Source organism: Herpailurus yagouaroundi, unplaced genomic scaffold (assembly GCF_014898765.1).
Source record: "Herpailurus yagouaroundi ecotype Mexico unplaced genomic scaffold, PumYag 188, whole genome shotgun sequence".
Lineage (NCBI taxonomy): Eukaryota > Metazoa > Chordata > Mammalia > Carnivora > Felidae > Herpailurus > Herpailurus yagouaroundi.
Genome location: NW_024412419.1, coordinates 38512681 through 38530645, shown reverse-complemented (window position 1 = coordinate 38530645; position 17965 = coordinate 38512681). Strand labels below are relative to the sequence as shown.

Below are 17965 nucleotides of genomic sequence, written 5' to 3'. Positions count from 1 at the left end.
TTTTTCCAGGGATTCAGGAACATCAGGGGCCATTTAATGCTTTACTTATTGTTGTATGTTTTGAGAAACGCTAAAGCAAAGAGACAGTAATGACAAAAAATAGCCTTCCTGGTCAAAAATGGTAGAAATGGAGATGAAATAGAACGAACTCAGTTTCTGAATGCAGAACTCTGTAGAAGCCTTAGTTATTAAAAACACATGCGTTGCATTAATTCAGGGGGTATAGGATACATTGCCCACAGTACTCTGAGAGTAATCTGGAAGCTTCTAGCTGACAAAACATTAAGTTTGAGAAATGCCTGAATGAAATCTCTGGTCACAATCCAAACAACCTTTGCATATGGAGAGCACATAGCACCTAGGCAAGAAGAAAACCCAAATGCTGTGCTCTGGTATGAAGGCAGTCTTGGCTTTGCCCACTGCTTGGCTGTAGTGACTTGCCTTGTAGTGTACGTGACTGCCTCTCACCGCTCTGGGCCTTCCCTTCCTTGTCTGTCCCTCCAGCTCTGACAGTCGATGCTTCTAAGAAGCAGGAAGACTGCACCTTGGTGAGGAAAGATGGCGGAAGGTGGAGCTGCCCCAGACTTAGTTCAGACAGAGACTCTCAAGGAATGTGTTGGAAGTCAGAGGAAGCCTTTACCGCTTCCACACATGCCACAAACAACGGCAGAGTTAGGAGTCGATATCACCATTTGGAGTTCCCCAAGGTTGCATAATTATAGTGTCTGGTGCGTGGACCTTCCTGGTGTCCACTCCTGCTGCCTAAGGGACAGGAGGTGCATGGTGGCCACCACATGGCCTCTGTTCCAAGAGCAGGAGCAGTGCTTTCCAAACCTCTCTGTGGGCAGATCCATATTTGTCAGACAAATGTCTTACTTTTAGTTTGGGAATTCTGATTTCCACGTGTAAGTTGAAGGCCCCTGTTACGTGCCCTCCCTTCACACTTCATGCACTAGACAGTCATTTGGGTCAAAAGCCTCCTCTTTTCATATGCCTTGAGCCAACACCAACACCAGAGTGCCTTCCTCCATGGGATGATCGAAAGTCCTGAGCCAGGGTACTTTTCCCACCCAAGACCCAGACAACTCCTTCTACTGCAGGGCCTTCTCCTCTGCCTGGGCAGGCTGGGGGAGGATTCAGAACCATCCAGCTGGTTCACTTCAAAGCCCCAGATCTCCGGGTGAAGGTGATCTGTTTATCTATCACCTTATGCACCTAGGCACCCATGACAGAGCTTCATTTTCCCTTCAAGGACTTCTCTGGTCTAATGCATTTGCCAGAGAAGTTCTCAAAGGTTACTTACCATGCAAGGTCAACAGGGAGGAACCGGTCTGTGCACAGACCTACAAGGTCCTGCTTTAGGAGCTATGTTTTGGTCCTAGTATGGATGCTTTTGCAAGAATCTTACCTTCTGAGCAGCACTGGGGCTCATCTCCTTCCTGGTCTTCAGACTCCATTTTCACACTTGAGTCCTCCAAAAATGACATTTTTAACACAATGAAATGACTCAACAGGAACCTGGGATTAAAGGCAGGAAGGAGGTCAGTTATGACACTTCCGAACCCAGGAAACCTTGCTGGGCACCACAAGTGCTTAGTAGGCCATCAGCCTTGCTCTCTGCTCAGAAATGTTTGCTGTGTCCAGGAAGGCCTTGTAAGAATGGACTGTGCTTCTCCTATCATTCCTTCTTTGATTTTTGGACAGCAATGCTTTCTAAACAGTGGGTCACAATATCATTTTCATGGATCCTGACAACATTTGATAAAAATGAAACAGAAAGCTCAAAGTGTATTGCTCTAGTCCTGGGATTACCAAACTAACTACAGACCACAGGACAAATCTGTCCCACTGCCTTTTTTTATTTTTTTAAGTAAAGTTTTATTGGAACACAGCCATGTCCTTTTTTACATGTTGTCTACGGCTGCTTTCTGGCTTCAACAGCAGAGATGAGTATTTGAAAGACAGATCATCTGGTCAGCAAAGCCTAAAATGCTGCTGTCCCAACATTTACAGAAGAAGTTTGCCAACCCTCTGCTGTAGTCTAATCTTTGCAAAGAAAGGCAGGTTTTATTTGTTTGTTTGTTTGTTTGTTTGTTTTTGTAGCCTCTTGTCATAGAAAACTGAGCCTCCAAAGGTCCCAGGAGGCTCAGCTCCTAATGTCTTAGGGAAGGGATGACACAGGAGCTCTTCACTGGGAGGACTTGGAGGAGAGAGATTTCTAAACACCCCTCAATTCTGCAAGTCACATTTCACTCACTTCACAAAGAACTTTCCCCAACATTAGTTCAGAGAAGGAAGTGAGGCAATAATTGTTATCTCCATTATATAGATGAAAAACCCGAAGGTAGTAAATTCTCAAGGGTCACACCACTTTTAGTTTGCAGAGATGGGCAGTTTGTGTGGAAACCCAATCCCTTGAGAAGGGCTTAGGAGCAGGACAAAGGGGGCTACATGGTTTTGCAAAAATAAAAAATGGCAAGGAAAGGCTCCAGGGCTTGGCAGCAAGGACAGTGAATGATAGGATGGCCACAGTGAAGGATGGCCACTGGGTGGCTCTAGGGGGTGGGGACACCCGACAGATCTTTAAGGGCATGGAGAATCTACATCTACAAAGCACAAATCTCTTTGCAGTTTGGGGCTAGATCAAGGGACACAGGGAATTGGTGGCACTGGAGAAGTCAGAGAAATTGGCAGTCACATGACATTAGACAAAGAAATGTCTGGCAGAAATGTAGGTACTAAAATACACGAAGACAGTGGTGGTCCTGGTGGGGGACAGAATGATGCCCACAGGCTGAAGTACTTGGGAGATCCCTGTGAGTCACTTCTGGAATTTTCCACCTGTATCAAAATAAATGCAGGTGGTTTCCCCAGAGCTCCCTAGAGAAGCAGTGCATTCAGCCATCTGAGATCCATGTCTTTTCACCTACGAACACTCAAAATATGTAGGGTCCCCAAATCTCTTTTCTGAAGACCAGTACTTTCTAGATTCTTCTTCTCTAGCCGCTGAAAGCAGAGAAAGCTAGCATTAGCAGGGCTGGCAAGTTTCCTAAGCTCAGCGTCTGCCTGGCCCTCCAGCAATGCCCCGCTTATCGGCAGAAGCCCCCCTGGAAGACATTCAGGCTGCTCATGGGGCTGAGAGCAAGGTGGTCTGGGCAGGTGTCAGAGATATCACTTAGAAAGTCAAGAAATCCACAGAAGGGCATGCTTCTAATGGGAAAAAAAGCAAGGCAGGTCCACATGCTGTTCTTTTTCCCCATCTATGTCAACTGGTCTCTTGAACCCGCATCAGTACCACCTACCTGCGGCAAGGGTCCCCACGCTCTGTGGCTCCTGGAGCTCTGCTTGTCTTCTCCCTTCAGGATCTCTGATGTGGAGGGGCCAGGTCTGGTCCTCGTTTTGAAGAATCGGTTTGGGAGTGTGTATGCAAATGTAGCAGCGCATTCCTTTATCCAATAATAAGCAGCATCTTAGGTATCAGTCATTACTCATTGCCTGCCATTTTCCACCCCAAAGGAATAAACAAATTCCTGTGGAGTAGTGTCACTCTGCCAAGGACTGTGCCACATCCATTCAACACGTTTCAAGGCACTTGAGACAGGCTGTGTGGCTGCTGGTCCAGTGCAACAGCGAAGGTGTAGGAAAGAGACACGAACGAAAGGAAAGGGGAGATGCAGTGTCCAGCCCAGACACCGAGCCTGGGAGGTGTGGGCAAGTCCTTGTCCTCATGGTGGTTCTTTACCCCAGTCCCAGAGTTCAGCCAGGTGGGGCCCCACGTCCCAGAGAAAAACACTGTCCTTTCACCTCTCCTTAAAGAACACTCCAGGACATCACTGACACCCCCATCCACATCTCCTGTGTTCACTCTTCTTCAACGGGGACATGCAACACATCCCCAGTGGACCTTCCTTGATCAAGCCCACCAAGAACTGGCTTCTTCCTACAGCCTGCTGGCTATTTACTTACCTTGTTTTTTTTTTTTGTTTGTTTGTTTGTTTTTTGGCATTGCATTGCATTGCATTGCACTTGCTCTTGTCAGTTAATAAGTATGGTTGTGTTTTACAATGCTAAAAACAGCTGGTGCACTCAGAGGAAAATCCACGTGACCAAGCAAGGTCATAGCCACTGGGTCACCAGCAACAGCACAATAGCACAGGGGCAACAGTAACAGCCACCACAGTCCTCTGTGTGCTCTCAGTAATCCAGGGCATTCTTTATGTCCCCTGCATTCCTTATGTCCCCAAGTCCTATGCTGATCCTGGGGCTGGGGCTGTCCTCCCAGCTTCCACTGTAAAAGCCAGAGCAGTCTACCGAGGTTAAGCAATTTCCCTGAGATCACGAACCGAGTTCCAGGCAGCCTAGGCTTTTCTGAGAACGTCGCAGCTCTGTCTTTTAAATGTGGGCACAGACTAGGGTCTTATCTTCAAACCTTCCTCCATGCTCACATCTACATAACACGCAGTGACAGGAATGTGTCTGACAAATTATTTTCCTTCCCTATTTACAATGCATCCTGCTTTTCCTAGTCAAGATGATATCTCAAATAGTATTTCATCTCATCAGTACTTTTCTACATTATTTTTAATTGCCGCAGGGTATTTCATTATTGGTCTAAAGATCTGAAAAATGTGATTCCCTTGATAGCTGGAATAGAAATCTCTAATTTGTCTATTAAATGCCTAAGATAGATCTTCGGAGAATTTCTTGATAAGCCTTTGGGATGAGATTGTGAAGGAAAATATGAAGTTAAAAAATGGGAAACCCAACTGAGTATAAATTCTGTCATCCAACAGTCAAAGAATTAGAATGTTACTGAAATCGGTTTGATTCCTGCATCCTGCATCACCATAGGATGCTGGCACTTCCCATGATTTTTCCAGGCACGTACAGCAGGAGAGGCAGCAAGGTGAATTCCCTGCCGTAGACCTAGCCAGGCCTGAGAAACTGGACAGTGCTTGAGGAACAGAGACAGAAGCAGACGCCCACAGGAGACATGCAGCCTGCAGTCCAGAACATAGTGGCCAAGGGAGCGTGGGAATGCTCTGTGAGCACTTAGTGGGGGAAGGTGGGAAGTGGCTCCCACACAGGTAGCACCAGGTCCCAACAGACGGGAGGGCACAGCAATAAGGAATCCAGGTCAGGTGGTAGCCACATATCCAGCAGACCATCCAACCAGCATCTGAGAGGCCCAGAAGCAAGGCCTCATCATTGGCATGAGGTTCAGGAGACTGGCAACTTTCAAGAGTCCATAGTGTTAAGTAGTGAGTAGGAGCGAATCCCGAAGAGAAAACAGAGTAAGAAAGTAGAGAAAATTATGTAAGTTCATGTTTGCCATAGGAAAGTTTTTGGAAGTCAGTAAAGGGATGGCTGCAATCCCCATTATTAGTGTTGCTATTAGCTAAAATCTCCTGACTGCCAGTCTGCTCCCTTTCTTTTTAAAAAAAAAAAAAAATGTTTATTTATTTTGAGAGAGTGAGAGAGAGATAGGGAGGGGTAGAGAGAGAATCCCAAGCAGGCTTCCCACTGTCAGTGCAGGGCCCGATGCGGGACTCAATCCCACAAACCTCGAGATCATGACCTGAGCCAAAATCAAGAGTCGGACACTTAACAGCTCAGCCACCCACCCGCCCCCAGTCTGCTCCTTTCAACCTTACATTTTTTCCACCAACGTCTGCATGTAAATGTTTGACATGTATTCTGTAGTTGTTATGTACGGTATTTTATACACGACCATGAAGTCAGATGTATTAATTCTATTGAGCAGATCCTCTCTATCCTCACTGTTATCTTTTATTCTATCAATTATGTAAGGGGGATATTAAGATCTCCTACTATGCTGTAGATTTATAGATTTATTTTGATCTTGATTTCGGCATTTTGAAGCCATGTTAATTAGGTGCATATAAACTTATAATTTTTATATCTCTCTGGTGATCTGAGACTTTTATCTCTAAGGAGAAATCCTCTTTATCTCTACAAATGCTTATTGTCTTAAAATCTACTTTGTCAGATACAGAAGACTTTTCATTAGTATTTGTGTGGTATATCTTTTCTCATCCTTTTCTTTTCAATGTCCTCCACCCTTATGCTTTAGATGTATCTAAAGCAAACAGGATATAATTCAGTTCTTTTTGCTTTGCGTAATCAACATTATCATACAAACCACTTACATCAATCTAAAACATCATGGATTATAAGATACACCAAAGTTTTATAGATCAATAAGAAAGAGAAATGCCACCAATTAAACCATGACATAACATCTCAACAACAGCCCTATCAAATGCACAGATCAATCATACCAGCTTCTCCATGAGGCAAATTTTCTTTCATCAATTCCAAGGAATTTGGCAATTTCTCTTGTCTTACATTGCACATATCTCAGAAACAAAGTATAAAGAGCTTCATCTACTTGTGGGTAGTCTCTTTTTTGGGTCTCTGAAAGTTGTTGGTATTTGGCAAAAAAAAAAAGCTTCATTAAAATTACCTGTTTGCCCCACTACTCAGTTTCCATGCCAAGTCAGAGGGCATCTTTTTGAAACATTTTCAGCAGAAATTAAACTCAACACATGTAATAACAATGATCCACAAAACTCAACTGATGACCAAGAAAAAAAAAACTCTGACAAGTTAGCACACCCTGACAGGGTTCATATGATGCCATAGCCTGTCATGTGTTTCCCAATTTCAGAAATATAAAAATACAAGTAAATGTGTGTCTTTTTTTAAATGTTTATTTATTTATTTATGAAAAAAATTTTTTAATATTTATTTTTGAGAGAGACAGACAAAGCATGAGCAGAAGAGGGCAGAAAGAGAGGGAGACACAGAATCCGAAGCAGGCTCCAGGCTCTGAGATGTCAGCACAGAGCCCGATGCAGGGCTCGAACTCACCAGGTCATGAGATCATGACCTGAGCAAAAGCCGGACACTTAACCAACTGAGCCACCCAGGCCCCCCCTAATGCTTATTTATTTTTGAGGGAGAGAGAGAGAGACAGAGCACAAGCGGGGGAGGGACAGAAAGAGAGGGAGACACAGAATCTGAAGCAGGCTCCAGGCTCTGAGCTGTCAGCACAGAGCCTGACGTGGGGATTGAACTTGTGAATCGCAAGATTTGAGAACTCGTGAGCCGAAGTAGATGCTCAAGTGAACTGAGCTGCCCAGGCACTCCTTGTGTGTCTTAAAATCAATGAATTAGAGCATTTGGGTTTAAAAACTTACCGCTGTTATGGTGTTTTTTTTCATTACTCCTATTCTGTTTCTCCTCCCCCTTCTTGCTTTCTTTTGGTTTGAATATTTTTTATCATTCCATTTCTCTCCCTACTAGTCTGAAATGTATATACCTCTATATTTATTTTCAACTCTTTTGGTGCTTATCCTAGAAGTACCCCATGTATCCTTAAGATTCATGCTAATGAAGAACTTTATTCTCCTCTCAGACAATTCAAGGATGACAGAACACCTCCATCTACCTCAACTTTGCCCAATTAAAAAATTTTTAAGTTTATTTATTTATATTGAGAGAGACAGACACAGCACGTGAGTAGGGGAAGGGCAGAGTGAGAGGGGGAGAGAGAGAGACTCACAAGCAGGCTCCATGCTGTCAGCACAGAGTCTGACATAGGGCTCGAACTCATGAACTGTGAGATCATGACCTGAGCAGAAATCAAGAGTCGGATGCTGGGGCGCCTGGGTGGCGCAGTCAGTTAAGCGTCCGACTTCAGCCAGGTCACGATCTTGCGGTCCGTGAGTTCGAGCCCCGCGTCAGGCTCTGGGCTGATGGCTCGGAGACTGGAGCCTGTTTCTGATTCTGTGTCTCCCTCTCTCTCTGCCCCTCCCCCGTTCATGCTCTGTCTCTCTCTGTTCCAAAAATAAATAAACGTTGAAAAAAAAATTAAAAAAAAAAAAAAAAAGAGTCAGATGCTAAACCAACTGAACCACCCAGGTGCCCCAACTTTGTCCAATTTCTATGCTTCTACTGTCACATGTTTTAATTCCATATACTTTCAAAACTACGTATTTTATCATCATCATCATCATCATCATCATCATTATTATTATTTCATAGCATGAGAGTTAATTTCCTTTTGCCCACATATTTAGTAATCTTCTTGGTTCTTCATTTCTTCTTATATCTATATCTTCCATCTGGGATCATTTTCTTTATACCTGAAGTACATACTTTAGAATTGCGTTGTCTAATATGGTAGCCACCAGCCACATGTGGCTATTTAAATGTAAAGTAAGTAAAACTGAATAACATTTAAAATTCAGTTCCTTGGCCTCATTAGAGGCACATTTCAAGTGCTCAGTAGCCACAAGTGGCTAATGGCTATTGCAACAAACAGAGAACATTTTCGTCATGTCTGAAAGTTGTACTGATAGCACTTAGCTCCAGCTTCCTTTCTGGAAGGCCTTACAGCAGTGAACACCCTCTGTTTTCGTTTAGCAGAATATACCCTTAATTCTCCTTCATTCCCGAATTGCCAAGTTCATCATTACCACTGGGAAGCTCCTGTGGGTTCTCCGCCCATATCAAGATACTTCTGCAGGTCCAGCTGTCCTACCATTTGCCTCAAAGAACATCCAGTCCCTGTCAAAAGGCAATCTTAAAAAACTCACGTGGAATCTGGATTTTTTTTCCCCAGGGAAGAAGTCTTCTCCATGGGGTCGGAGATTAGTAAAATGTCACTATTGCAGCTGGGAATAAATAAAAAAGGAACTGAGTGGGATTTTGTGGATGAGACTGGGAAGCCAATCATCACTTACTACATTTTTTTTTTCCTATCAGAAAATGCATCTTACATTCCAAACTCACTCATATATGAGCTTTTGGAAACTTCAGGGAGCCTGTGGCCCTTGTCTCCTAAGAGGGGCCCACACACACAGCAGGTAGATGGTGAGAAACTGTTAGAATTTCTAATTATACAACAGTATGAAAGTACCAAATATATACAACTTTTTAAAAAAGCAACCATTAAAAAAATGTGTGCTCAAAAATTTCACTGTTTGAGTGACGATGATTTCAAAACTGTAGGTCTTTTTATATTTGGGGGGCGTGGGTTAAAATATAAAATTAAATAAATATAAAATTAAATTTATCAAATATAAAATTTAAGTACAAAAGTATTTAAATTAATTGAATTTATTTTATTTACTTTGCTTTATTTTTTAAATCCCACCCAGGCTGGAATGCACACTGTAGCAAAAAGAATCTAAGTGTATTAGGAAGGTATGAAATAACATCACTGAAGGGAGTGGCTGAGAAAGGTGCTGACCCAAAGCAACTCTGGAAATGAGTGACATGTGTAAGACGAAAGGCAAAGACACTGTACATAAGCCCTGCACACAGATGGTAAAGTTGTAGCCCATGGAGTATGGAGCACAAGTGAACAGCTTTGAAACCAGTATACATGGGTTCTGGAATCGGACAGTTAAGCAAGTGAATGGTGGATGGTAGCAGACAGGTTTCTCACTATTACAGTGAGAACTTACAGACAAGCATGGGGAAAAGGCTAATGTGATCCATGTGGTGATGGGTTAGAGTTAGGGACATCAGTATGAACTCAGGGTTAGCTTAATATAGTATAGATGGCTACAAATAGAAACGTTTATAAATATGTATATAGGCCTGAGTTGGTAGACACATGTATGCTTCCTTGCTCGGTCAGCTGAGAGAGCCTAGAAGCAATGATTCCCCAGGACAGTAAGCATAGCTAGTGCCCAGTTGATAGTTTTTAATACAATTCTCTAACAAAAAGAATTACGGCTCCTTGGGAAAATGTCTGAAATTCTAGGGCTGGATCGGGAAATGTGCAAGATGAGCCTAGAGTGCCACTGGGAGTTCCAGAAAGGAAAGGGGGCACAGGGAGAGGCAATAAGTGGAGATGTCAAAGGGACACCGGAGCCAGCTGATGGGTTTCCAGTGGCCAAAGCTGGAACAATTTGAGCAATAAAATAAATAACATAGCATTGGATTAGAACTGAAAGTATAAAATAAATATCCGTGAGTCCATACGGATGTAAATAAATGATTGAATAAATAAATAAATGGGGAAAGCAGACAAATCTCTCTGCAGAGGAAACCCAAATGATTTATGTATATACTTTCTCCCTTAAAGAGGTGGAACATTAGGGGCACCTGGGTGGCTCAGTCAGTTAAGCGTCTGACTTCAGCTCAGGTCATGATGTCATGTCTCATGGGTTCGTCCCCCACTCATTCTCTGTCTCTCTGTCTCTCTGTCTCTCTGTCTCTCAAAAAAATAAACGTTAAAAAGAAAAAAGAGGTTGAACATAACTCCCCACATCTCGGGTGTGCACTGACCTATATTGACTCCCTTCCAAGGAATACAGTGTTAAGGGGGTGGGGGGTCATAATATAACAGCAGAGGAATCGGAGAGACTCTTCCTCAGTCAGCTGATCAAGGCTAAGGTCAACACTGATAAGTCATGTTGATAACATGTAGTTTTGATATGATGTCATAAGACTGGTACTTTACCTCTATGGTCTTCCTCTCAAAAGCCGGTAACTCCAGCTTAATCATAAGAAAAATATGAGGCAAACCCCAACTGAAGGAAAATCTACAAAATACCTCAAACTGTCAAAGTCATTAAAACACAAAAGTCTGAGAAACTGTTACAGTCAAGAGGGACCTAAGAAGATAGGATGACTAATTATAATGTGGATGGGATCCTAGAATGGTAAAAGGACTTTAGATAAAAACGAATAAAATCTGAATAAAGTATGTATTTTAGTTAATAAAAATGTATCAATATTATTTGTTCATTCATCATGACAAATTGCCCCTAATAATGTAAAATGTTAATAATAGAGGAAATTGAGTGTGGGATAAATGAGTATTCTCTGTACTATCTTCAAAACTTTTCTATAAACTTAAAACTATGCTAAAATAAAATGTATATTAATTTTTTTAAACATTTAATCTTTTGCTAAAATCCATATGACTTTTTATACTTTGGGGTTTGGAATCATGTGGCACATATCCATTTTTTTAAAGATAATAACAATCAATGCAAATTCTCACCTCCTTACACCCTGAGCTTCTGATTTAGCAGGCCCAGGGGTAAGCCCAGAAATAGACTTTCTCACAAAGCTCCCCAAGTGATCCTGCTGCAGGTGGTTCAGGTCATATTTTGCAAAACAAAATATGTTTTATTTAAAAGTGTGATAAAGTGGGGTGCCTGGGTGGCTCAGTTGGTTGAGCGTCCGACTTCGGCTCAGGTCACGAACTCGCGGTTTGTGGGTTTGAGACCTGCATCAGGCTCTGTGCTGACAGCTTGGAGCCTGGAGCCTGCTTTGGATTCTGTGTCTCCCTCTCTCTCTCTGCCCCTCCCCTGCTCATGCTCTGTCTCTCTCTGTCTCTCAAAAATAAATAAATGTTAAAAAAATTTTTTTTTAAGTGGATAAAGTGTATGACAGAGCTGAGAGCTATTTGGGGTAATTGGGACCTAGCAATCTGCATGAACAGTGTTTGGTCTAGCCTCAAATACAGACCATTATCAGCATCCTACTACAATAAAGAAAAAAAAAATGTGACATGACTCTGAGAACAACAGTATCAGAGAGAAATCCAATACTTTAAAAACAAAACCAAACAACAACGACAAACTGTAGTTGCATTTTCAGCACTGCTAAACTCATTCATTCACACATTCATTCATTTCATTTTCAAAAACTTATTTGCATGAGGCATGGTGCTAAATGCTAGAAATAAAGATGGTGAGTAAATGTAGACACCATCCCTACCCTTGAAGGAATTGTAGTCTAGTGGGAGATACAAATGTGAATCAAAGTTCCACCCAGGCAAATGAAAAACAACTCCTAGGACAAGTGCTGTGAGATAGAAGAGCCCAGCTTATCATAGGGATTTGGGGCCAGGGGAGAGAGAGGCTTCTCTGAGCAGTGACTCTTGCACTGAGATCTAAAGAGGATCCAGGGTTTAACTAGCCCAAGAGGGGAGGTTGTAGCTCTCTGGAGGATCATAATGTTTGTCATTAGAATAAGCATTAGAATAAGCAAAAGCAGCGCAAAGACAGAGCAACGAGGACTCCGTGAGAATCACTACATCTCTGTATCTGGCAGGTTAGCATGTCTTACAGATACCTCATCTGTGTGCCTTTAATCACCATGCTCTCCTTCCACATAGAGGAAAAGGATCGCTGCCCCAGAAACAAAGAGCTCATGGCACCTACTTTTCTTCCTCCCCGCCCCCCCCGCTCCGTCCTCTGGCATCCATAAAGCCAGTTCCCTGGCAAAAACTAAAATAAATTGTTCATGAAGATCTACTTGCAAGATAAGGCTTTGGGCACACCCAGGGCATTCTACTGCTCAGAATTCAGCAAAAAGTATAAGGTGTCCTATTCCTTCCTTCATCTGCTCATGAATTGTGCTCAGCTTGAGGTCCATCGAGGTAAGAGCTGTGAGGTGGGGGTGTCATGATACTGAGAAGAGTATTTCAAAATGTCAGGAAAAAATACATATTTAACCGCACAAAGGCCTTCCAAGTTAACCCAGAGATCAGGTCTCTCTCCTTTTAGGTGAAATTCTGTCAGCTCTGTGCGGTGTGGTCTGACGATCTTGTACTAAGCACAAGTCATGACTGACCATTGCATGGTTTTAACACATGGTTTAAAACATAAGCTAATTATTGCTTCATAGTCAGTTTTGTTCATAAAAATCTATCAAAATACACTGTGGAGTTGGAGGAATAAAAGCATAATTCCACAAGTTTCAGTAGTGCAAAGACAGGGAACACGGACAAAGCAGAGAGAACTGGCTTCGAATCCTGGCTTCTGTGCCAGCTCTGTGACCTTATTCACCTCAGCTTTTCCAACCCAAACTTCTCCTGTTGTAAAGTAAGATCGTGTTGGCCTCTCTGGGCAACTGTAATGATCAGAGGTATAGCACATAGCATAGGGCCTGAGCAGCGGGCAGGTCACAGGTGGCGTGAAGGTGATACTGATGATGATGATGATGACAGATGATGATGATGATAACGATGACAACGATGATGATGACGGTGATGGAAATACTAATGATGATGATGGTGGCGGTGGAAATAGTGATGATGATGATGATGATGATGGGGATGGTAATGGTAATAATAATGATGATGATGATGATGGGGATGGGGGTGGGAGTGGGGATGGCAATAATGATGACTTCCCATCTACAGAGATTCTGGACCGATTGGTTTAGGTTAGGCCACCTATTTAAAGTACTAATTTAAAGCTAATTTAAAGCGCGAATTTAATCACTTCCCGGCCCTTTGACTAAGATCAAGTGTACTATCTGGTCTTACCAGTTTAAAGTACTAATTTAAAGCTCCCCAGATGACTCTAATACAGAGCCAGTGTTGACAACCACTGCCCTAGACCAGCAGTCCTTAAACTCTTTGATCTCAAGACCTCGTTTTACTCTCACATATTATTAAAATCACAAAGAAGTTTGTTTTAAAACAGAATTCAAAACACAAAAACATACATATACGTCTTTCATTAGCCATCAGAGCAATGACATCATCATATGTCATAGATAGAACCTCTGGAACACTCCCCTGGACACACATTTAAAAATCAGAGGGAGAAAGGGTAATAATGCCTTAAATTGTTATAAGAATAGTTTTGACCTCATGGGCCTCCTGATGCTGCCTCAGACTAAGCTTTTTACACCTAAGTATTGCCCTCTGCAGCCCCCTTTCCCCAACATTGCATGTGCACACGCATGCACGCGTGCACACGCGCACACACACACACACACACACCCTGTCAGCCTCCATCCCTGGCTCCCCACCACACCTAGAAAAGGAATCACACCCATTGGCTCTCAGTCAATAGAAGACCATCAAATTCCACAGAGGCTGATAGACTGATCATTAGAAAGAGAATGTGCTAAAGCTTTCCTCAGCTCTGGCTGCTTAAAAAAAAACATGAAAGATTTGCAAAGTAAATGAACAGTGTAAACAAGATTGCAAGATTGCAAGATCTGCATGGGCAAATAAACTGTTTTTATGCACCCTTGGACTCTTTGGAAACAGACTAGACACTGAGCACATAATTGCTTGAACAATCACACATTACCCTCATGGCTGGCAATACAAACAAACCATTGTCGGCTGACCCAGATAAGTAGCAAAGGTTGCAAATTGGCCACCCTTGGGAAAGGTTAGAGTCACAGACAAGTTCATCTGGCCCACCCAGTGTTATTTCAAAATACTGATTAGTTCCCACATTAAAAACAAAGAGAGCTCACATTTTTAAAAATCTAGAGTTTTGGCTATTTTTTAAAAATCTGGTAATACTAAGGCTGTGTTTCCACAGACGGCTGGAGCAGAGTGGTAATTTCCCCCTTCAGATGGTGCTTGGGTTTCTTTCTTATCCCAACCCACGTCTTTCAATTATATCACCTGTCATGCCCACCAGGTACTATATTTGGGGTTATACATTCTCGGAACAAATACGACAGCCCTTGTTTGGAAAGCTCATGGATCCTGAAGGCCTCTCTTTTTGTTTAAGCTATTGTAGTAAGGTTAAACTCACTCCATTTACACACAGATCAGGATTACTATAACTTCGACTATCCAGAAGATCCTCTGAGATTTGATAGGCATGAAGGAGGCCTCCAAGAAGCCAAGAGAGTGGACATCAAATCCATGCAACTTCCTCCAGGTAAAGGTGTCACCTTTGGCCAATTTTCTTCTATTTCACACACACAGTTCTATAAGCTTTGTTCCAATCATATTTTCTAGTTCAGGGATGAAAATAATTTGTAGAAAAAAAAAATAGTTTGTGAACATAAGAATGGCATCCCCCAAACCTCCCCTGACCAAAAACAAAACACACATTCCGAGGAATTTTTTTTTTTTAATCACGATTAATGGTAGAAATAGGAGGAAATATTCTTCCCAATGTTAAAGCCATTATAATGCCACAGTGATTAAGACAATGTGGTATTGGTAGAGGAACAGACACATAGATAAATGGAACAGAATAGAGAACTCAGAAACGGACCCACACAAGTACGTGCAATTAATTTTTGACAAAGTAGCATAAGTAATTCAGTGGAGAAAATATACCCTTTTCAATAAACAATGCTGGACAATTAGACATCCATAGGCAAAAAATTAACCTCAACCTCAACCTAAACCTAAACCTCAACCATATATAAAAATTAACACGGCGCCTGGGTGACTCTGTTGCCGAAGTGTCCAACCTTGGCTCAGGTCATGATCTTGAGTTTCGCAAGTTCAAGCCCCACATCGGGCTCTATGCTGACAGCTCAGAGCCTGGAGCCTGCTTCAGATTCTGTGTCTCCCTCTCTCTCTGCCCCTCCCCTGCTCATGCTCTGCCTCTCTCTGTCCCCAAAATAAATAAACATTAAAATTTTTTTAAATTAACTCAAAATGGATCATGGACTTAAAGAGAAAATACAAAACTATAAAACTTCTAGAAAAAAAATGGAGAACATCTTTGGTACCTAGGACTACACAAAGAATTCTTAGACTTGACACCAAGAACATGATCCATAAAGGGAAAAACTGATAATTTGGAACTCATCAAAATTAAAATATTTTCTCTGCAAATGATCCTGTTAAAAGGGTGAAAAAACAAATTACAGCCTGGGAAAAATATTTGCAAATCACATATCTGACAAAGAACTAGTATCTGGAATATACCAAAAAACTCTCAAAGATCACCATTTAAAACATAAACCATACAATTAGAAATTTGGGCAATAGGGGTGCCTGGTGGCTCAGTTGGTTAAGCTTCCAACTCTTGATTTCGGCTCAGATCATGATCTTGCAGTTTGTGGGTTCAAGCCCTGCTTTGGGCTCCATGCTGACAGCACGGAGCCTGCTTGGGAGTCTCTCTCTCTGCCCTTCCCCCATTCACATGCATGCACACGCGTGCTCTCTCTCTCTCTTAAAATAAATATATAAACTTGAAAGAAAGAAAAAAATGGGCAAAAGACATGAACAGACATTTCACCCAAAATAACATGCAGATGACAAGTTAACACACGAAAATATATTCGACATCATTAGCCATTAGAAAAATATGAATTGAAACCCCTCTGAGACATCACTCCATACTTGTCACACCGGCTAGAATGAAAACACAATGAGAACACCAAATGCTAGCAAAGATGTGGAGAAACTAGACCATGTATATATTGTGATAGAAACACAAAACGGCACAGCCACTCTGGAAAATTGTTCAGCAGCTCCTTTTAAAACTAAAAATGAGGGGCGCCTGGGTGGCACAGTCGGTTAAGCGTCCGACTTCAGCCAGGTCACAATCTCGCGCTCCATGAGTTCGAGCCCCGCGTCAGGCTCTGGGCTGATAGCTCAGAGCCTGGAGCCTGTTTCCGATTCTGTGTCTCCCTCTCTCTCTCTGCCCCTCCCCCGTTCACGCTCTGTCTCTCTCTGTCCCAAAAATAAATAAACGTTGAAAAAATATATATGTATATAAAAAAATAAATAAATAAAAAATAAAACTAAAAATGAACACCTACCATATGACCCAGCAATTGTACTCTTGGGCATACACCCCAGAGAAATAAAGATTTAAGTTCACACAAAAACCTATGCACTGATGATTTATGGTTGCTTTATTCATAATGGCCCCAAACTGGAAACTATCCAAATGTCCTTCAAGAGGTGACTGGTTGAACAAACTGTGGCATACCCATGCCTTGGAAGATACTCAGCAGTGAAAGGGTAAGAACGCTTGATATACCCAACAACTTGAATGAACCTCAAGGAAATTATGCTGAGTAAAGAAAAGCCAATTTCAACAGGATACTTACTTCATGGTTCCATTTATGTAACATCCATTAAATAACAAAAGTACAGAGATGGAGAACAGATTGATTGGTAGAAGCCAGGGCTTAGGGATGAGGGGAACAAGGTGAGTGTGTCTATAAAGAGGGAGATGTGAGGTGGTATAGTCCTTATCTTGATTGTGGTGCTTACATGGAGCTACACATGTATCACTGCATACAGCTGCAGACACACACAAATGAGTGTGCGTGTGTTACTAGTGAAATCTGAACAAACTCTGTGGATTGTACCAAGGGCAGTTTCCCGGTTTTGCCATTATACTGTAAGAGTGCAAGATGTGATGGGGCGCCTGGGTGGCTCAGTCGGTTAGGTGTCCGACTTTGGCTCATGTCATGATCTCACAGTTTGTGAGTTTGAGCCCTGCGTTGGGCTCTGTGCTGACAGCTCAGAGCCTGGAGCCTACTTCTGATTCTGTGCCTCCCTCTTTCTCTGCTCCTCCCCTGCTTGCATGCACTCTCTGTCTCTGTCTCTGTCTTTGTCTCTCTCTCAAAAATAAATAAACATTAAAAAAAAAAAAGTACAAGATGTTAATAGTGGGAGAAGCTGGCTGAAATGTGCTCAGAACCTCCCTGTATACTCCTTTACACCTTCCTGCCAGTCTGTAATTGTTTCTAAATGAAACATTTTCTTAAAAGGCTACATCATTTAATTTTAGAAGGCCCCTTTTACTATTGGAACTCCCAATTTTTCTATAATGATCAAGATACAGCACTAGTGGTCCCCAGCCTCCCGGAGCTCACAGTTTCTGCTGATTTGTTTTGTAACCCCAGCCAAGCCACTTCTCCTCCCTGGACCTCAATTTCCCATCTTCGAAATGAAACTGAATGACTGTTCAAAATTCCTGCGGTTCTTGAGATGAAAGGCCTCAGATGGACTGAAGAGGCTGCATTGCAATATCAATGTGGGTTTTTTACACAGTCAACTGTATGAGCCCGAGGGCAAAACCCAGGGCATGACAACCAATGAGACGTGTAAACGGGGACCATTAGATGTCTGCCCTGGGCCCTGCAGCGAGACTGGTGTGGCCAGCTGGCAGGGTATGAAGACAATGGGGGCTTCTAGAAAAGATTTGAGTGGAGCTACAGAGGGAGAAATGAGAAA

General features: G+C 42.4%; 1 protein-coding gene across 2 annotated transcripts in view; it reads right to left on the bottom strand.

The window, feature by feature from the left end:
- The window catches only part of IL36G (interleukin 36 gamma), a 163068-nt gene that overhangs the window by 36512 nt on the left and 108591 nt on the right, over window positions 1-17965 (bottom strand). Inside the window, exons 3-4 of one of the 2 annotated variants that reach the window (XM_040496769.1) lie at window positions 3303-3446; window positions 1409-1518 (exon numbers count right to left, since the gene is read on the bottom strand). In XM_040496769.1, coding sequence (XP_040352703.1) covers window positions 1409-1487 — 79 coding nt within the window. In that variant the 5' untranslated portion in view covers window positions 1488-1518; window positions 3303-3446. Of the gene's footprint in view, window positions 1-1408; window positions 1519-3302; window positions 3447-17965 lie in introns of those variants that run through there. The other variant, XM_040496771.1, reaches the window with a different exon arrangement.